Source organism: Mustelus asterias, chromosome 12 (assembly GCF_964213995.1).
Source record: "Mustelus asterias chromosome 12, sMusAst1.hap1.1, whole genome shotgun sequence".
In the NCBI taxonomy this organism is placed as follows: Eukaryota; Metazoa; Chordata; class Chondrichthyes; order Carcharhiniformes; family Triakidae; genus Mustelus; species Mustelus asterias.
The window spans coordinates 44,344,674-44,366,297 of record NC_135812.1 but is presented as its reverse complement, the minus strand read 5'-3'; the positions used below and the strand labels follow the sequence as shown (position 1 = coordinate 44,366,297).

Genomic DNA, 21,624 nt, shown 5'->3' with positions numbered 1-21,624 from the left:
GTGGTGCCCTACAGTTCCGGGCGAAATAGTTGGGTTGCCCGCAGGTATAACACTGTGCTTGTGGGCATGGGCCTCTGGGCTCAGCTCTATATCGTTCTCGGTGTCGGGGGTTGGGCCTATGTCCTGTGCGGCCTTGTGGTTCCCTGTGTCGGTAATCAGCAATAGTGTATGGGTGTGCGGGGTTTGCTAGTCCCCTGAAATTTGGTGGTGCCCTACAGTCCCGGGCAAAATGGTTGGGTTGCCCACAGTTATAACACTGTGCTTGTGGGGGTGCATATCTGGGGTTGGTTTTATCTTGTTCCCTGTACCTGGGGTTGGGAATATATCGGGGTTCTGCGCGGGGCTGCGGTTTTCTGTATCGATGATTGGCACCGGTATATGGGGGTGAGTTTCCCGGTCCCCTGTTTCCACCTCCCCCTTTGTTACACCAAACCGGGGCCAGGTCTGTGTGGATTGGGTTCATCAATCCGTGTTTTGTGGGCTTGGGGGTGTCTGTTTGTCTGACTTCCCGTTCCCACACACGAGTCATTTTGCGGATGGCCCAGGCTTCTGTGTGTGTATTATCATCGGGATCAAAATTCTCACAGGCTTTCCGACTCCCCTCGGTGGCGTGTGCTATCAGGGTCCGGATCCATGTGGGCCGGTGGTGTGCATTTAATTGGACTCGATTTAATTGGCCAAAAACCGCAACAAATTGGTTCCATAGTCGGCCAGCATAGGCTGTCGGGTGCTCCCCCCTCTTTTGTTGGCAGTTGTTTAAGCCTTGTACCGGGGCATTCCTATTGTAGCCTATGGCGGCCAGAACGGCCGCCTTCATTTCTGGTAGGGTTCCCCCAGCCACGTTCTGGGGTTCGGGTAGGGCAGAACGGATGGCAGGACTTAAACATAACAGAATAAGTTTAACCTCTTCTGCCTCGTCTAGGCCGTTTGAAACACGATATTGGGTGACCTGGTCAAAGAGAGCATGTGGATCCCCGGAGGGTTCAAATATTCCAATCACTTTAGCTATGTCAGTAAGCTGTGTCATGGTGTATGGAGTTACATAAGTCACATTGTGGTTCTGTCCGTCCTGTCGTTGGGTGGTGACCGGATTCATCGGTACAGGAACCGGATTAGTGACTGGGCTTTTTGGGATGGTAAAAGGACTAGGAGCTGAGACTGAGTTTCCCCAGATGGGGGCCAGATTAGGTGGTGCCGTTGGTTCCACTACCGGGAAGGGAGGTGGGGGTCCCCTGTCGGCAGTGACGCTAGCTGTTGCATAATGGCAGGCATCCTCTTCTAAAGCCCCCCACTCTACCCCTGGGTCACTATCCCCTGTTTCAGTCGTGTATGCACACATTACCCCCCTTTTTATGGCTAGTTGTGCTTTTAAATCTTCAATCTCATGCAGGCATTTGGAGTGGTCTGTTGCGCAGGCTGTATTTACTTTTCCTGCTTGGGGCAAAACTTTTACTGCAGCCTGTAGGTCGCTGCATTTACGTTTAACTTCCTCTACCTGTTGCAGCGCAGCCTCTCTCTCACGGACAGCACGCTGTGCCTTTAGGGAGGCTTTATCACATTGAGCCTGGAATTGGCTCATGTGTATCATATTGATTTGGTTCCTTTCCTCTCGTGTGTTTACCTCCGCTTCCAATTGTTGTATGCGCGCGGTCTTCCATCGGGCGCTCTTAAATGTGAGGATGGTTAGGTACACTATCATAAGTAGGATTCCTATTACGGCCAGTTGTGACAGAATGCGGACCCATGGGTGGATTTGGACATTTGAACCCCAATCCCAGAGGTCCTCCCATGCAGCATGACTGGCCATGATTATTTCCTTTTAGGATTCGTCACTTGAGTATAGGTAAGGGATCAGAGTAGGGGTCCGGTTTTCACTAAATTCCCTCCCGTAGATTTTACCCAAATTCCCCAGACTGTTCTAGTTCTGACTACACAGTTTGTCCACCTTGTGTTACAGACACCGGGTTTATGGCCCAATTTACTGGTTGAATCTGTATTAGTCCTTCACTCACTTAAGACTGGCCGTCACGTGGGGCATCTGCCCTCTTAATTCAGGCTCAGACGGAGTGTTGGAGAATACTGGGTTGAAGGTTCGACTTCGGAGCAACGTATTACTTCTTATCGAAGTCCCATCTGGGGTGCCACTGTTGTACCTGTTAATTCTCAGATACTTTCAACCAGTTTACTTACTCCAAGGTTTTACCCCGGTGCCCTTATTTGCAAGGTGGACAGAGGACAAACACAAGTAAAAGTTCAACAAGTTTATTAAATAACACTATTAACCCTTAAATTACCCACATAAAACAAGAGGATACCCCAGATTCAAGTATACTACCCGTAAAGGTGGTTTGGTTAAACTGTAGGCCCGATTCTCTGAGTCCCTCTGGTCTGTCGTCACGAAGGTGAGTCTCGATGGCCGCTTCTTCCTTCCTTCCTTCCTTCTCTGGTCAGTCTTCCGAATGGTCACGGCTGTCTCCCCTGTCGAGTCTTCGCTGCTGTGTGCCTCTGAGTGTGCCCCTTTATCCCCAGCCTGCTTGCCTTTCCAGAAACTTCTCTGGCTTCCGGCCAATGAGGTCCCAGGAGGGGGTTCCGATACCCAGTGGGTTTCTTGATGCCTGACTGACAGGACACCAGGGTCCGCCCCCCAGGTGTCCATCTCCTTGTTGTTAAACTTGTTATCAGGTAAGGTTTCTACAGGATCTCTTGGTGACAGAAAGTCTGGCCCGATCTGGGCTTCTAACAATTGACCGATGCATTTCAATGAGGTGCCATGATCTCCTGCTAAGTCTCAAGTAGAGTGTAATGACCTTTGATGGGTGGTTGATGGGTCAGGCCCTGACACATTTGTGTATTGTACAATTGGCCTGCCTGCGGTTTGACTGTGTTTGATTTCAATGTGCCCAATTCTTTAATTTAGGATATCCAATTTTATCAGCCTTAAAACCAGGCCCTGTTTATATCACCACAGTGGGACAAATTGGTTCAGTCTTTCAAAGATCTGGTACAAGCATGATGGGCTTGAATGGTCTCCTTCTGTGTTCTATGATTCTAAGACCCACATTGGAGGACACTACCAAGGTTGGAGTAGTAGAGGTGGTGAGGCAAGTCGAAAAATATGGGCTGTAATGAGTGCGGTTAAATTTTAACTACCTCAGTAATGTAAGAAGAAATGAATGGTGGGTTTATTCCTGACACTAAATGAAATGACAGCTTGAATGATGCATTTTGGAAACCACCCATCTTCCTTGATTTGATAACTTGATTTGATTTATTATTGTTACATGTATTGGTATACAGTGAAAAGCATTTTTTCTTGTAGGCTATACAGACAAAGCACATCATTCATAGAGTCCATAGGGGAGAAGGAAAGGAGAGAGTACAGAATATAGTTTACAGTCATAGCTAGGATGTAAAGTAAGATCAACTTAATATCCGGTATGTCCATTCAAAAGTCTGATGACAGCGGGGAAGAAGCTGTTTTTTGAGTTGGTTGGTTCATAACCTCTGACATTTGTATCGTTATCCCAATGGAAGAAGATGGAAGAGAGAATGTCCAGGGTGCGTGGGGTCCTTGATTATGTTGGCTGCTTTTCATAGAATCCCTACAGTGCAGAAGGAGGCCATTTGGCCCATTGAGTCTGCACCGAACACAATCCCACCTAGGCCCTATTCCTGTAACTTCCCATATTTACCCTGCTAATCCCCCTGACAATAGGGTCAACGTAACATGGCCGATCAACCTAACCCGCACATCTTAACTAGGGTGTCGCTATGGAGGGTCCAGGTTGTTGGTGACCTGGACACCTAGAAACTTGAAGCTCTCAACCATTTCCACTTCATCCCCGTTGATCCTTCACTACCCTTCCTGAAGTCCCTATCTTTCTATTTTGTTGTCTTCTGATGCAGATATTGTGGAGTAACCCTTTTTGTTTGATGCGAGTGTTGCTCTAATGTTTGTTTCAAAAAAATGTTGTTTCCAATTCAGACCTTTTGATGCAAAGAACCCATTTTTGGCATCGGTGACAATGAACCGGAAATTGAATAAAGGAGGAGAACGGCACCTCATGCACCTGGAGCTGGACATCAGCACCTCAAAGATTAGGTAAGAGATGAAGGACTTGAGCTACTTGGACGCTGGTTTCTCCAAATAATGGGTCCCATTTTGAATTTTGTTGAATATGAATTAATTTCATAAACAGCAGGGAGAAACTTGTTTAGTGCTTCAACAGAAGGGAAGTCAGGTGGTGAGGAACACTTTTTTTAAAAAAACTGTTGAAACTAAGGTTGAGCACAGGGTGATTATTTCCTCCAAGTCACAAAGGAAAGTCAAGAGTAGCATGCCACCAAACTGATTAAAAGCAAATTACTGCGGATGCTGGAATCTGAAACCAAAAGAGAAAACATTGGAAAATCTCAGCAGGTCTGGCAGCATCTGTAGGAAGAGAAAAGAGCTGACGTTTTGAGTCCAGATGACCCTTTGTCAAAGCTTTGAAATGCTGACAGATGCTGCCAGACTTGCTGAGATTTTCCAGCGTTTTCTCTTTTGGTGCCACCAAACAAAAATAATCTCAAACAAATTAATGATTTTGATATAAATGAGCTGGAAATTTTGTTGGGCTTTTCTGTGAATTATAAAGAGTGAATTTGAGGATTATCTGTACAATGAGGGTCTAATAAATAGCAGCCAAAATGAATTAAGGAGGGAAAGTTTGCACCGGAAAAGTCTCTTTGGCCTTTTTTTTTTGAGAAAGTAACAATCTGAGGGAACTCTTGAAAGTCTTATGTGGCATATCTCAACTTAAAAAGCATTTGATACTAAAGATGATTAAACTGAAACTATAAGGTACAGTGTCATAATGGCTGTAGGATGGAAAACCACAGGTACATAGAAGTTGTGTCAAGTTAATGACTGGCAGAGGAGGATGAATGGATACCGTGGACGACTATTGTGATCGCTGTTATTTCTGATTTTCATCAGTGTTTTGGCTCTTGAAACTCAGTGCAGTTTGGCCAAATTTACATATGATAGCAAACTGGGAATGATGGAAGCCTTTTAGGAATTATAAAAATAAGTTGAGTAGTATCTTAATTATGTATTTTCCTTTGAATTCAGTAAATACTGATGGACAGCAATGATGGTTGTTCCTTGATTCTTTTAAGGTGTAGAAAGTAAACCTGAATGTATACACCAGAGGAGCAGGACAAGAGAGCAGAGGTTCAGGATTATGAAGAAAAGTTAGGATAAGATGTCAAGAACAAGTTCTTCATTTATAGAATGATTAATAGCCTGGCCTGGTTCCCAGGAGGGGATTGAAATCATGGAACTGGACTGGTTTAAGGCTCAGTTAGATGTTCTAATAGAAAGACGGTAGGAGCCATGTAAACCAGGGATGCTGCAGGTAGGAATCCCCATTTTATGCTCAGTTGACCACAGTTGGGTGATGTTGGGAAACTTGGTACCTGTTGGGTGGAGATCAGTCAGGAGTGGCATCCAGTAATCAGCTAACATGCCACCGTTGACCATTTTCTTTCCATAACCTCAGAAACCTTCCTTTTACCAGATTAATGTTCTTTGTACCTTGCTCCTTCTTAAATACCTCAGTTGACCTAGAATCATCCCTACAATGCAGAAAGAGGCCATTCGGCCCATCAAACCTGCGCTGATAACCATCCCACCCAGGCCCTATCCCAATAACCCCACATATTTACCCTACTAATCCCCCTGACACTAGGGTCAATTCAGTATGGCCAATCAACCTAACCCACACATCTTTGGAGTGAGAGAGGAAACTGGAGCACCCGGAGGAAACCCACGCAGGCACGGGGAGAATGTGCAAACTCCACACAGACAGTGACCTGGGTCCCTGGCGCCGTGTAGAAATTCATGGATACAAAGGGTTCCAAATTCATGCAATTCCTGTGTGCAAAATTGTTCTTGAATGTACATTTTACTCAGCTCAAATTCTGGTTATGCATGTGGGGCGAGCAGTGACACACACTGGGTCACAATGTGATTTGTAGATATTGTTAATATCAGTGCAGTATACAATGGCATTGAAATAAAATTTATATTATAAGAGACTTGCTTAACCTGGGAATGTCCCAAAGCACTTTGAATTAAACACTTTTTAAATACTGTAATGTAGAAGAAACATATGGCAAGGTCCCATAAACAGCAATGACATAAATGCTAGGTTGACTGTTTTGGGTACTGATTGAGGAATAACTGTGGACTGGGACCACTATCTGCTCATTGTGCTTTGGAATCTTTTACATGCACCTGACGGGGAAGATGGAACCTCACTTTGATTCCTCATCCACAGGATGGCACTCCCAATAGTTACAGTACTCCCTCGGTGATGCTGCATTTCCTCAGTGTTGTGTTAAGGTGTCACGACTGGGTTATGTGATTGAACCTATAAAAGCAGAGAAACAAAATCTTGTGGTACATAGCAGAATAGAATGTTTCCCAGAAGTAACTGGACTCTGGATGGGCCTAGCCCCATCTGGGACAGTTCAGTCATTCTACTGCATCGGACAACTTGGTTTTGGAGTAGGGGAGTCACCAAGAAAACTACTGAAGTGATGAAAGGGATTTGGTAATTGAATTTTTGGGGTGAGATTAAGGAAGCTGTGAATATTAGCGTTGGAGGAAAGTGTGCATTGTAGAGGCGTTTTCAAAGTTTGAACGGTTTTAACTTTTTGATGTAACTGAGGGGGTGGGGGGAAGGGGGAAGTGAACAGAACGGGCTTGCTTCACAGTGTACAAGGGAAAGCTTTCTCAGTGGAGACTGTGCCATAAGGTTAATGTGTCATTGATATAGTCTCTCGGCAAAAGAAGCAATTCTGGGGAAATGTGAGAGTTATGGGAGTCTAAGGCCAGTTAGGGAGATAGGAATGCAGAGGAACTGCTGTGTTTTAATTCCTTTGTATGGTGTTTCTCTTCCTTTTACAGGTATGAGAGTGGAGATCATGTGGCTGTGTTCCCCATCAACGATTCAGCAATCGTTAATGAGATTGGCAAAATACTAAACGCAGACTTGGATATAATATTTTCCTTAAAAAATCTTGATGGTGAGTGATGAGCAAGCGTCCTCATTCAATAAAGGGTGTAAATAGGAAAAACAGGAAGTAACATCGAATGTTGACAAAATAGTAGAATATTAAACACTTGGTTCACATTCAAAGGGAAACTTCTGGCATTTGTGATGTGGTAACTACCAAGGTCTGATACATGATATGTTTAAAACTGGTATACTCCTGACAGCCAGTCGGTGAAGGAAGAATCCAAATCCAGTCTTTACATGGAATCCATTTATTCAGAATGATACATTACAGGTATATATCTCCCGACTCCACTTTGTTCCAGTCCTTGTGTCTCTATATGTGCTCAAGTAATCATCTGGTCAATGCCTCCACCTGCATGTATTTAATTTCAATTCATACAACTGACAACTTCCAGCTCTCTGTGGAGTTCATTGGAGACCTCTTAAATTGTCATTTTTATTAATCACGCCACCAGAGGGAAGATGAGATATGGAAAGGATCATTCTAATTCCCCTGGAGTTTACTCCATTGTCATATTTGATGCAGTGCATCTCTTCAGTGATGGCACTTTTGGATTGAGCTACCAACCTTTTTTTTTGTTACCTGATAAAAGGTCTATTCTCTATTGAGATTAAATGCAAACCAGTTGAAGTAAGCTGCTGGATTTAGAAGGCAAGTGACCTGTCATAAATCTGGTCAGAAGCACTGAAATCAGCATTTCCAGTTGCAACAGGAGGTTCTAGACCTCTGTCTGGGATTGATGTTTAGACATTTGACTATATAAATAAAAATCATGCAGGTTGTCTCTGGGTTAATGCTGATTAGGGTTGGTTAATGAGCTTTGATTAAAATAAGAGGATACACAGAACTTGGCCTTCATTTGGAGAAAGCTAACACTTACCCACAAGTGGGACTCATTTTGCTTTGTTTGAGATCAGTTATTCTTCAAGTGCATCAAATGCACATCTTAATTCATTTCCACAACAATAGAAATGCTGAACAAGTGCGCTCTCCAGTGTGTTGTTAATTTATCCTTTGTTGTGTCTGTGTTTCTCTAGAGGAGTCCAATAAGAAACATCCATTCCCCTGCCCGACCACGTACCGAACAGCTTTGTCACATTATCTAGATATCACCAATCCTCCACGCACTAATGTTCTCTATGAACTGGCACAGTATGCATCCGACCCCAAAGATCAGGAATTCCTCCGGAAGATGGCTTCATCCTCACCTGAAGGAAAGGTAAGTGCACCAGTATTTATTGAGAGCCTGGTAAAGTAAATCTTGTTCAGACACAATTGAACATCCACTTTCATGACTCATTCCCTCAGCCCCTCTCTCTCTTGCTCACTCTCGCTGTCTCCCATTTTGTTCATCCCTAACTACAGCATTTAAAAAACATTTGCCTTCAGCAGTCTCAGTCCCAAATTGGTTACTGGTGTGATTTGATGCTTGTGTTCAATAAAATGCTGCCAATTATATTGCTTATGTGCTCATAGTTAGATAGGGCACATCAGGCTGACTCCTCGAATTATTTGTTGAGTAGTGTATTCTGCTGCCCCAGAGTCAGGAGAAATTAATGTTCACAAATGCTTAAAAGAATGGCTACAGATTGGAAAATGAGGTAATATCTTCAATCTTTGTATTAAGGATGTCTGTATACTGTGTTTCAGTTGCAATACGTCAAGTGGGTGGTGGAAGACAGGAGAAATATTCTGGCCATTTTGCAAGACTTGCCGTCTCTTCGCCCACCAATCGATCATCTGTGTGAATTGTTGCCACGGTTACAGGCTCGCTATTATTCTATTGCTTCATCTTCAAAGGTGAGATTTGCTGAGGAGTACTGTATAAAGCACTTGCAGTAAGCTATTGATTGTAGTGTTGACGAACGCGGAATTTTAAAATTTCAAATCAAAAAACTGCATCTTGATTTTTGATAAATTCCTATAGCATCGTCTGGTCACCTGAGTCATTGAGTGAAACCTTGAGATGTGGACGTTGTTGGCTAAGCCAGCATTTATTGCCCTTGAGAAGGTGGTGGTGAGCTGCCGCCTTGAACCACTGAAGTCCCTGAGGTGTAGGTACATGCACAGTGCTGTTAGGGATGGAGTTCCAGGATTTTGACCCAGTGAAGGAATATATTTCCAAGTCAGGATGGCGAGTATCTTGGAGGGGAACTTCCAGGTGCTGGTATTCACATGTACCTTGCCCTTGTCCTTCTAGATTGTTGAATTTATGGGTTGAAGTTGGAAGATGCTGTCTAATGTGCCTTAGTCAATTCCTGCAGTGCATCTTATAGATGATACACATTGCCGCCACTGTGTTGGTGGTGGAGTGAGTAAATGTTTGTGAAAGGGGTGCCAATCAAGCGGGCTGCTTTGTCGAGATCATATTTTGTGGGGACTGGGACTTGTGTGCCACTAGACCTCCCGCAAAAGGTATGGCTTTGATGTGGTGTTGGTTTCAGTTGCATCTCTTTAATGCAGCAGGATGTCCAACAAAACTTGAGCAAATTGGAAGATAAAACAACTTTGCTGCGCTTGGCTCCTTGGGCAAGGAAAGAGTGTTTGCTGAGCCCATGTTGATTGCTCAGAACAATATTAGTATTTTGGTTTTACTGCCTGAAGGGTCAGGTGATCTGCTTTGTCCTGGGGGTCACGTGAGGAATTGTGGAAGGAAAGTCCTGTGCATCTCTCCTAGAGTTCTTCGGGCTTCCAACTCTAACCACGCCATTTTGAATTGGATAGGGAACCAGAATCCATGCCCATACCGAGGTCACATGAGCACTAGAAATTAACCCTATGTCGCACTCAATTAGCGTGTATAGCAACAATTTGGCTTGAGGTGAATTTTAACTGCAGTCTTGTATCCTGATAAGGATCTGGCTGCAAGTTTTTAAGTAACTAACAAACCACTTGGGACATCAATGCTTCTGTAACAACTTGTATTTTCATATTTGGCAATACTTTCTTGCACAGCACTAAAGAAGTTAATTTTCGAGCAGTGATTTAGTGTTGTTTGATTTGATAATAGGTTTGCAATCTGTTTCTGTAGGTTCACTCTGATTCAATTCATATTTGTGCGGTTGTGGTGGAGTATACATCTAAAGCGGGCCGCATCAACAGGGGTGTTGCGACAACCTGGCTACGCAACAAAGTGCCAACTGGTAATGATCACAAGTCCACTGTTCCAATGTATGTGCGGAAGTCTCAGTTCCGGCTGCCCTACAAACCCAGTACACCAGTTCTCATGATCGGACCTGGCACTGGCATCGCTCCGTTCGTTGGCTTTATTCAGGAGCGGGCCTGGCTGAAGCAGCAAGGTACAGGAGCAGAACAATATCCTCTTAATTTTTAATCATGGCCTGAATCTTTCCTCCTTTGGATGATTTAGTCTAGTGTCAATGCATATGAATCGGGCCTTTTTCCTTCTCCATTTTAGCTCTTTTGAAATGTTGCTTTCCCTCTTTCTCGATACTGTTTCACTTCTATATTGAATGCTGGTTCTATCACAATTAATATATAACCAACATCCTGAAGATTTGCCTGTGGAGCACGTTCCCTGCTGGTGGCTTAGATGATTTTTCATTGCAATGGAACCAGCCTTTAATAACAAATTTTGAATATGTTAATTTCTAGTTTTTAAATTTTGTGGCAGCTTGGCTAAGTTGGTAACTTTTGTTCCTGAAGAAAGGGTTTTGTATACAAGCCCTTATCCCCATTCTTTAAATTGGAGCAGATAATCTAGACTGAGACTCTAGTGCAAAACTGAATGTACTGCATTGTCAAAGTGCCCTTCCTCAGTTTAACCAGGGACAAAAGGGCAGAATTCCATTGACCAAGTGTGACATCGAGAAGCAATAGCAAAATTGAAGCGACCCAGCTTTCTACTGGCTCAAGTCATACCCGGTAGAAGGCAAGATGGCTGTGGATGTTGAAGGCCAATCTTCCCCAGGATGTCATTGCAGGCGTTCCTCATGGGAGTGCATGAGGCCCAACCATCTTCTGTTTCAGCATTGACCTTTGCCTCCAACATATGGTCAGAAGAGGGTGTTCAGAATCTTTGCAGAAAAAAAACCTTGGACAAGATTCAGACTTGGGCTGTTGGCAGCAAGTTAACATGCGTGCCACAAGTGTCAGGCAATGACCATGCCTGATGAGAGAGTCCAACCATCTCACTTGACATTTAGTGTCACCGTCAAAGTGCCCACCTTCAATATTGACTTCACCATTGATCAGAAACTTAACTGGTACTGGACCAGCCATGTAAATACTGTGGCTACAAGAACAGGTCAAAGGCTGGACTTTGTGCAAAATGAGACTCACTTCCTGACGGCTCAAAAGCCTTTCTACCATCCTCGAGGCACAAGTCAGGAATATGATGAGTACTCCCTACTTGCTGGTTGAATGCAGCTCCAATAATAGTCAAAGCTCGCCACTAACAAGTTTAAAGCAACCCATTTGCTTGACAATCTATCGAAGAGTAGGAGGTTTATGCTTCAGTTATACAGGGCATTGTACAATACTTGCATCCACTGGAGTTTAGAAGATTAGGAGACGTCTTTATTAAAACCTTTCAGATCCTGAAGGGTCTTACCAGGGTGGATGTGGAAAGGGAGAATCTAGAACTATGGGTCACTACTTAAAAATAAGGGGTCGCTTATTTAAGAGAAATGAGAAAAATAATGTTCTGAGGATTGCGAGTCTTTGGAATTCCCTTCCTGAAAAGTTGGTGGAGGCAGAGTCTTTGAATATTTTAAAGCAGAGGTAGATAGATTCTTCATAAGCAAGGAGGTGAAAGGTTTTTGGGGGTAAGCAGGAATGTGGAGTTGAGTTTACAATCGGATCAGTCATCATCTTATTGAATAACAATGCAGGCTTGAAGGGCCAAATGGCCTACTTTTGCTCCTAGTATATACGTTTGTATGAACTCTATTGCTGTCTCTTCATTGTCGATGGACCATGTCAAATCTTGGCACTCCCTAACAGCACTGTGGGTGTACCTATACCACATGGTCTGCTCCAATCCCAGAAGTCAGCTCACCACCACCTGAAGGGGATTTAGGCATGGGCAATAAATATTCACTTTGTTCTTTCCTTCACTCTGTTTATTGTCCAAAGTTTGACCACTAAGATTCAGGTTTGCTTTAACATCTTGAACCTAAAGAACAGGTCATTGATCAAACTCCATCAACCATAAGGCAGCTAAGCCTAGACCAGAACCTCAAGGTGGGCAGGGAGGTGGGTGCTTTAGGATTCCTGTGACTAGATTTGGTCCTATTTTGTCTGCTTAAGCTGTCATTATCTCAACAGTAGGTTTTACAAAGTCCATGGTGTCACAAAGACAAATGCCTGAATCTTATTCTCAGTAGTTGAAACTATGGACAGTTGGTTCCCCCAACCCAAACTCCATTTTTGGAGATTCACACCACTCAATGAAGCCCAGCATTCTGATTTGCACTGGGGTCCAGGATTTTAAGATTGCCAAGAAAACTAAAAATATTTCTCTCAAATTGTCCAGCTAAATTAGTGACCCTTGTTTAATGTCAATCTAGCATCTGTAGAAGGCCACTTCAAAAAGTTTTCAAAGTTTATTTATTAGTCACAAGTAAGGCTTACATTAACACCAATGAAGTTACTGTGAAATTCCCCTAGTCGCCACACTCCGGTGCCTGTTCGGGTCAATGCACCTAACCACTGACCAAGAATCAAGACTAATCACTGGTGTTTTCTAGAATGCAGAATGCCACAACACAGACACAGGATTTGTTATATTTTCCTGTGGGTTCAGGCCTGCCCACGCTGATGGGATGAATATCTCTAAGAGAATATTACGCCAAAAAAAGGGCTCATTCTGCCCATGAAGTCTGTGTCTGTAACTATAAGCCACCTAGTTAAATGGCATATTCCTGTGGTACCCTTGCCCCTTTTGATATTCCTCTTTTTCGATCTAATTTCCAGAACACAGTGCTTTGTCCAACCCAAACTATTTCAAGATAATGAAACTCCTTGGCTTCCAGCCTTCATTCTTATTAGTAGGCTTTTAACAGTTAGGTTTGATGTTACCTAACTAGTATTACTAGATTTTCTCATTTATCTTGCTCTTCAACCTAATGTAGTGCCATTTATTGAGTCTTTTTGCCTTTCCTGGTTTTCTAGTTGTGTCTTAGTGGCTGTCGTAACCTTTCAAATATTGTTTGATGAGAAATCCTTTTCTTCTACGGTTTGGATTTCCCCAAATGTGTGTTTTATTTTTAGCCATTTCCTTCCACTCTTCAAAATCCCAAACTGACCTTTGGTTTATGAAGTACAAATGGAGCTGAATGTGTTCAGGGAATAAAAGACCATTGCACATTTGTTTTACAGGGAAAGAGGTTGGCGAGACTGTGTTGTACTATGGCTGTCGTCATAAGAATGAGGACTATCTGTATCAGGAAGAGCTGGAGCAGTTTCAGAAAGATGGTGTCCTTACTCAGCTGAATGTAGCAGTCTCCAGAGACCAAGCCGAAAAGGTGAGCCACTGAGAGGCGAGCTGAGCTAGGGTCATGAGATATGGTCTACATTACTTCCCATCTCCTGCACCTAGAAAAACCTTGATATTTCATAATTATAACTAAATTAGTTCCATTAAACACAAAACTTGAAAGCATTTACATTTATATTGATAAGATAAATGAGGAGCATAGACTTCATCAGGAAAGTTTAATGTTATGTGTTTCATCTTTAACAGAAATGCTTAACCACAATGATCAAAGTTAAATCTGAGGTTCTACTCTTTCTCGCAGGGGTTGGTGTTAATGTGAACCACATTCAGAAGCCCAGTGCAAATGGTCATATTCAAAGGTTGGACCAATGAAGCAATACTCTCTCAAATAGTATCCACTGATGTCTCCCTTTCAATCAGTTCCTTATCCACCTCCCAAGAAATTATCTAGATTTCAATAAGTTCCATGTGAAAATCCTGAGGCAATGGGTATTTGAGATGAAAACAAGAACAAAGAACAATACAGCACAGGAACAGGCCCTTCGGCCCTCCAAGCCCGCGCCGTTCCCTGGTCCAAACTAACCATTCTTTTGTATCCCTCCATTCCCACTCCGTTCATATGGCTGTCTAGATAAGTCTTAAATGTTCCCAGTGTGTCCGCCTCCACCACCTTGCCTGGCAGCGCATTCCAGGCCCCCACCATCCTCTGTGTAAAATATGTCCGTCTGATATCTGTGTTAAACCTCCCCCCCTTCACCTTGAACCTATGACCCCTCGTGAACGTCACCACCGACCTGGGGAAAAGCTTCCCACCGTTCACCCTATCTATGCCTTTCATAATTTTATACACCTCTATTAAGTCTCCCCTCATCCTCCGTCTTTCCAGGGAGAACAACCCCAGTTTACCCAATCTCTCCTCATAACTAAGCCCCTCCATACCAGGTAACATCCTGGTAAACCTCCTCTGTACTCTCTCCAAAGCCTCCACGTCCTTCTGGTAGTGTGGCGACCAGAACTGGACGCAGTATTCCAGATGCGGCCGAACCAACGTTCTATACATCTGCAACATCAGACCCCAACTTTTATACTCTATGCCCCGTCCTATAAAGGCAAGCATGCCATATGCCTTCTTCACCACCTTCTCCACCTGTAACGTCACTTTCAAGGATCTGTGGACTTGCACACCCAGGTCCCTCTGCGTATCTACACCCTTTATGGTTCTGCCATTTATCATATAGCTCCTCCCTACATTATTTCTACCAAAATGCATCACTTCGCATTCATCAGGATTGAACTCCATCTGCCATTTCTTTGCCCAAATTTCCAGCCTATCTATATCCTTCTGTAGCTTCTGACAATGCTCCTCACTATCTGCAAGTCCTGCCAATTTTGTGTCGTCCGCAAACTTACTGATCACCCCAGTTACACCTTCTTCCAGATCATTTATATAAATCACAAACAGCAGAGGTCCCAATACAGAGTCACAGGCCTCCAGCCGGAAAAAGACCCTTCCACTACCACCCTCTGTCTTCTGTGACCAAGCCAGTTCTCCACCCATCTAGCCACCTCCCCCTTTATCCCATGAGATCCAACCTTTTTCACCAGCCTACCATGAGGTAGGTAACCAGGTAATGGATAAGGAATTGATTTTAGAACAAGACATGAGTGGATACTATTTAAAGGAATGATGTTTGACTGATCCCATCTCAGATTTGACAAATTTGCTTTGGGCTTCTACTGAACGTAATTCATATTAGAAACCACCTGGCCCCACTTCCAGATCCCTGTGGGTATTGAGTAGAGCCTTGAGGGTTTTTGTAAGTGTAACTCCTTATTTCCAACATGTATCCACAAACTACATTCAGAAGGGTTGAGTGAGAGTCTAATGAAAGAACCAAAGAACTCCAAAAGAAACTGAATACTGTTTACAACTGTAGGGTAATAATGACAGTTAAATTCAATACATATCAATTCAAGATGTTGCACTGAGATCTGGGAGTGAAAGTCAATGGACAGGACTTTTGAAATGGTGTTGTTTTCCACACTGCCACTGAAAAAGCCAATGTTGGCAGTTCTGCAACTATTTAATGTTCCATGGAACATGAACTGTTTGGAGATATTCCCCCCCCCAAAATAGCAATCAGGTGGGAAGCAGGCCCTTAAGTGGCGATTTAATTGATCATCCAAGTGCCCTAATTGGGGTTAGGGTAAGTGGGCTGTCCTAGACCTCGCCCACCTCTCTCAGAAAATCTCAGGCACATCGGGGACTGGTGAGCAGGAAAACCACACGGGGAATTTTACAGACCCCGCCATCAGGGTTAGAATATTCTGTCCAGTGTTTTCCCTGTCCGTAGAATCCCTGCTGTGCAGAAGAAGGCCATTCGGCCCATCGAGTCTGCACCGACTCTCCGAAAGAGCATCCCACCCAGGTCTTCTCCTCCGCCCTAACCCCCATAGCCATGAGCATTTGCCGTAGTTAAACTGAAAGAGTCCAAAAATGGCTATTTGCCACTCGCACTGCAATAATTTAAAATATAATTGCTGAGTTTTACTGCCAAAGCAAAAGAGCATATCTTGAGGCCATCATGCTGAAGCAATGTCATGCTCTGAATTCAGTTCTGGTAACTGAGGCACAAAGGGAAGAATTTCACTTTCTGGAAGAGGTGCCGAGAGGATTGAGTTATGGCATTAGAAAACCATTGATTCTTCAGGCACCAATGAGAGGGCACCTTCGAGGATATAAGATGGCAACTGGAACAGAAAAAGTTAATCTTGAGCATCATTCCTCATTAGGCCCAATGCTGTAAGATGGTGAGGTTTAACAGTAATTAATTAGAAAAGCAAGTTCAAGATGATACCAATAGCTGTAAACCCCCCACCTCCCATCCTTTTTAAGGCTCTCCTTAAAACTTTGACCATCCTCGTTCCAGGGATGGCAGGTCTATCATACGAGGAGAGACTGTTGGTTAAGATTATATTCATGATGTGGAGATGTCGGCGTTGGACTGGGGTAAGCACAGTAAGAAGTCTCACAACACCAGGTTAAAGTCCAACAGGTTTATTTGGTAGCAAATACCATAAGCTTTCGGAGCGATGCCCCTTCGTCAGATGGAGTAGTCATCTGTTCTCCAACAGTACACAGACACAGAAATCAAGTTACAGAATACTAATTAGAATGCAAATCTCTACAGCCAGCCAGGTCTTAAAAGGTACAGATAATATGGGTGGAGGGAACATTAAACACAGGTTAAAGAGATGTGTATTGTCTCCAGACAGAACAGCTAGTGATATTATGCAAGATCAGGGGGAAAGCTGTGGGGGCTACTGATAATGTGACATAAATCCAACATCCCGGTTTAGGCCATCCTCATGTGTGCGGAACTTGGCTATCAGTTTCTGCTCAGCGACTCTGCGCTGTCGTGTGTTGTGAAGGCCGCCTTGGAGAACGCTTACCTGAAGATCCAAGGCTGAATGCCCGTGACTGCTGAAGTGCTCCCCCACAGGAAGAGAACAGTCTTGCCTGGTGATTGTCGAGCGGTGTTCATTCATCTGTTGTCGCTACGACAACGGATGAATGAACACCGCTCGACAATCACCAGGCAAGACTGTTCTCTTCCTGTGGGGGAGCACTTCAGCAGTCACGGGCATTCAGCCTTGGATCTTCAGGTAAGCGTTCTCCAAGGCGGCCTTCACAACACACGACAGCGCAGAGTCGCTGAGCAGAAACTGATAGCCAAGTTCCGCACACATGAGGATGGCCTAAACCGGGATGTTGGATTTATGTCATATTATCAGTAGCCCCCACAGCTCGCCACAGCTTTCCCCCTGATCTTGCATAATATCACTAGCTGTTCTGTCTGGAGACAATACATATCTCTTTAACCTGTGTTTAATGTTCCCTCCACCCATATTATCTGTACCTTTTAAGACCTGGCTGGCTGTAGAGATTTGCATTCTAATTAGTATTCTGTAACTTGATTTCTGTGTCTGTGTACTGTTGGAGAACAGATAACTACTCTATTTGACGAAGGGGCATCGCTCCGAAAGCTTATGGTATTTGCTACCAAATAAACCTGTTGGACTTTAACCTGGTGTTGTGAGACTTCTTACTAAGATTATATTCACAGGAGTTTAGAAGAGTGAGCGGAGATCTCATAGAAACACACAAAATTCTAACAGGGTTAGACAGGGTAGATTCAGAAAGAATGTTCCTAATGGTGGGGGAGTCCAGAACTAGACGTCATAGTTTGAGGGTAATACCTTTTAGAACTGAGGTGAGGAGAAATTTCTTCACCCAGAGGGTGGTGAATGTGTGGAATTCACTACCACAGAATGTAATTGAGGCCAAAACGTTGTCTGATTTTAAGAAGAAATTAATTATAGTTTTTGGGGCTAAAGGGATATAGGGGGAATCAGGATATTGAATTCAATGGTCAGCCATGATCAAAATGAATAGCGGAGCAGGCTCAGAGGGCAGAATGGCCTACTCCTGCTTCTAGTTTCTGTTTCTATGACCAAGTTTTCACCCTACTATCTTCTCTTTTGGTTCAGTGTCTGAGTGTTATTTTTAATAATGCTTCTGTTGAGTGCCTTGGGATGTTTTGCTACTTGGATGTCATTTGCTGTTGGGAAGGCCTTGCAGGTAAGCAAGGTAGAAGAAAAAGTTTCTTGTGTAGATGCTGGCCAAAGAGAAACTGGCCAATGGCCTTCCTTGTTTATTGCTTTGGGATTTCAGATAATAATGTTTCTGCTTTTCTCTCTCTTTCTCATCTCTATCAATCCTCAGGTGTATGTCCAGCATTTGCTAAAGAAAAATAAAGAGCACTTGTGGAATCTGATCCAGAAGGAGGGAGCACATATCTACATCTGTGGGTAAGTGAAGAGCAAAGAGGAAATGCTTTTTTCATTTGTGTTGCATAGAACTGCACCACTCATTTATCAGTTTCAATTGGAGAAATAATTAATGTGTTCACTCCCAGAACATCTGATCGCTCTTAAAGCAAAGCCTAGGAAAAGCTAGAAATGCAAAGGTCAGTCAGCAATAGGGAGGGTCAAAAACAGGACATTGACCAGGAGAACATCTATACGTTTCCACTCCCACCCCCAATAGATTTTATTTGATTCAAATTTCCAAGGCTCATGTTTTAGTTTTGCTCCCACATGTGTTTTTTTGGTATTGATCTTGGTAGTGAAGGGTGCACCTATCCCCAGGAAACATTCACTTTAACTCGAGTTATGATAACAAGATTTGGATGTGGTTGGAAGTTTACAATTACACTATTCATTGGTAGCTAGCTGATCCTCTCAGTAAGTGTGCAAGTGGACTCCTGCTCTCCTTCATACTTAAACCTTTTAACTGAAGTTCTTAAATGGCCATCACATTTCACCCTTGTCCATTCTTCCATTCTTGTCATGTTCTTCACCTTGTAAAATATTTTATTGTTGCTTAGTTTTTAAAGTTATAGCCTGCAAAAGTTTGCTGATCCCTTAATAGGGAAAATCAGCACAAAATTGTAATATTCTGCCAGAAATTTACTAACATTTAATACCTCTAGTCCCCTCTCCTGATGTTATATAGCTGTCAGGCATACTCTCATTCTTCACTGAAACACCATCCATCATTGGCAAGCCCAGACAGTAAATATCAGTGGCTTTTTAACCGTTGAAGGGCATCACATTGAAACCTGAATCTGTCTTAAGCTGACATCCACAAGGAGACACAGAATAATGATCAGCAAGAGGAACTCTCACTGCCTCATTTCTTTACCCTCAACCCATGCTGCTCAGGTTAGTTGCAGCTCCCTGCTTGCCACCCTGGCTGAGACCAGCAAACTCAGAACAACCCAGAAACCCACATTTTGGGTTCTTGGCACCTTCCTTTAGAGGTTCCTGTCTCTTTCCTTTGACGTTACAGTTGTATGGTGATAACAACAGCTCATTGGGCTGAGTGCCTGCTGTCCCTGTTCTCATGATGACTCTTCATGATGACCTCTTAGCCTGGCTGAGATAAGAATTCACCAACTGGGAAAATTGCCTTTTCATCTTGTGGGTAACAGGCAGTAACACTTGCCTTGAAACCTTTACCCAAGTTGGGCTGGTGGGAAGAAACTCCAGCTGCATAACAATAGTGTGCACAGGAGAACAGGCTTAACCACAGTAGAAAAGACTTTTAGAAGTAGCAATCTGGTCCCAACAACCAAAAACAACACTTTGCCTGAATTTCCCTGTTTCCGCAAGTGAAAAAGTTGAATCATCTGTATAAATTTAACTGAACTTTAGGAATTGGTGGTGACTGAGTGACATTTGCCATTCCGTACTCTTCGAGCTACCCACAGGTTCTACATGGGCTTTAGAGTGACAATTTATGGTTATCGGGTTTTGATTTGATTTATTGTATTAGTATACAGTGAAAAGTATTGTTACTTGCGCGCTATACAGACAAAGCATACCGTACATAGAGAAGGAAATAAGAGAGTGCAGAATATAGTGTTATAGTCATAGGGTGTAGAGAAAGATCAACTTAATGCGAAGTAGGTCCATTCAAAAGTCTGATGGGAACAGAGAAGAAGCTGTTCTTGAGTTGGTTGGTACGTGTCCTCAGACTTTTGTATCATTTTCCTGACGGAAGAAGATGAAAGGGGGTATGTCCGGTGTGCGTGGGGGTCCTTAATTATGCTGGCTGCTTTTTCAAGGCAGTGGAAAGTGTAGACAGTGTCAGTGGATGAGAGGCTGATTTGTCTGATGGACTGGGCTTCGTTCACAACCCTTTGTAGCTTCTTGTGGTCTTGGACAGAGCAGGAGCCATACCAAGCTGTGGTACAACCAGAAAGAATGCTTTCTGTGATGCATCTATAAAAGCTGGTGAGAGTCCTAGCTGACATGCCAAGTTTTCTTAGTCTCCTGAGTAGAGACATTGGTGGACTTAACTATAGCATCGGCATGGAGGGACAAGGACAGGTTAGAATCTGGCCCATCGAGTCTGCACCGACCACAATCCCACCCAGGCCCTACCCCCATATCCCTGGACATTTACCCGCTAATCCCTCTAACCTACGCATCTCAAGACACTAAGCGGCAATTTTAGCACGGCCAATCAACCTAACCTGCACATCTTTGGACTGTGGGAGGAAACCGGAGCACCCGGAGGAAACCCACACAGACACGAGGAGAATGTGCAAACTCCACACAGACAGTGACCCAAGCCAGGAATCGAACCCAGGTTGCTGGAGCTGTGAAGCAGCAGTGCTAATCACTCTGCTACCGTGCCGACCAGGTTGGTGATCTGGTCACCTAAAAATCTGAAGCTCTCGACCATTTTTACTTCGTCCCCATTGATGTAGACAGGGGCATATCCTCCATTATGTTTCCTGAAAATGTCTGAAAATGTGAGCCTCGACAAGGGATCTGGAAGCTGTATAAACAGGGCAGCAACTATGTGGCTGTTCAACATATCAGAATGAAGAATACTTACTATGACATAAAGAGCCCCATTTTATCTCTGCAACTCAATGTATTTTGAATGAGTTAAGATCTGTCAGTCTGAAATGTTTTTTAGAAAAATTTGCCATACATTTGGGAAGTGTATATTTCAATATTTAATTCAATATACAATCATGTGCAGAAAGCAAAATAAGGAATATAAGATGAGATTGAGAAATAAGAGGGAAAGTTTTTTTTTTAAAATTGAATCATCAATGATGAAAAGAAATAAGACTCCACAATTGTTAATTTTTAGTGCCAGAGAGGTTGATAGTAAAGTCTTCATTCTTAAATTTAACTTAAACACTTGAATGGACAAGCCCTAACTTTTTCGGTTGTGTTTAGTGGGCAACTATTGCAGATTTGTATTTCAATGCCAAGTCTACTAGCAAGATGCCAAAATCTGTTGAGGAACAGGGCAAATTGGAGGTCTTCCAGATTTTGTGATTAATTGCACATGTGTGGTTGCCACAAGTGGCTGTCCAATTTACACAGTGGGTCGTAATGACCTGGAACACTCTGCCTACAAGGGTGGTGGAAGTGGAGACGGTTGTTAGTTGGATGTGTGTTTGAAGGAAATAAGGTTGCAGTGCTATGGGGATGAAGTAGGGGAATGG

The 21,624-nt window shown here is 43.4% G+C and overlaps 1 protein-coding gene across 1 annotated transcript in view; it reads left to right on the top strand.

Annotated features, from left to right (window-relative positions):
* Positions 1-21,624, top strand: part of LOC144501407 (NADPH--cytochrome P450 reductase-like) — a 95,048-nt gene that overhangs the window by 67,725 nt on the left and 5,699 nt on the right. Inside the window, exons 9-15 of the mRNA XM_078225133.1 lie at positions 3,986-4,102; positions 6,956-7,074; positions 8,106-8,287; positions 8,719-8,868; positions 10,100-10,367; positions 13,411-13,556; positions 18,315-18,400. Of these exons, the coding sequence (XP_078081259.1) occupies positions 3,986-4,102; positions 6,956-7,074; positions 8,106-8,287; positions 8,719-8,868; positions 10,100-10,367; positions 13,411-13,556; positions 18,315-18,400 (1,068 nt within the window). The remainder of the gene's footprint in view (positions 1-3,985; positions 4,103-6,955; positions 7,075-8,105; positions 8,288-8,718; positions 8,869-10,099; positions 10,368-13,410; positions 13,557-18,314; positions 18,401-21,624) is intronic.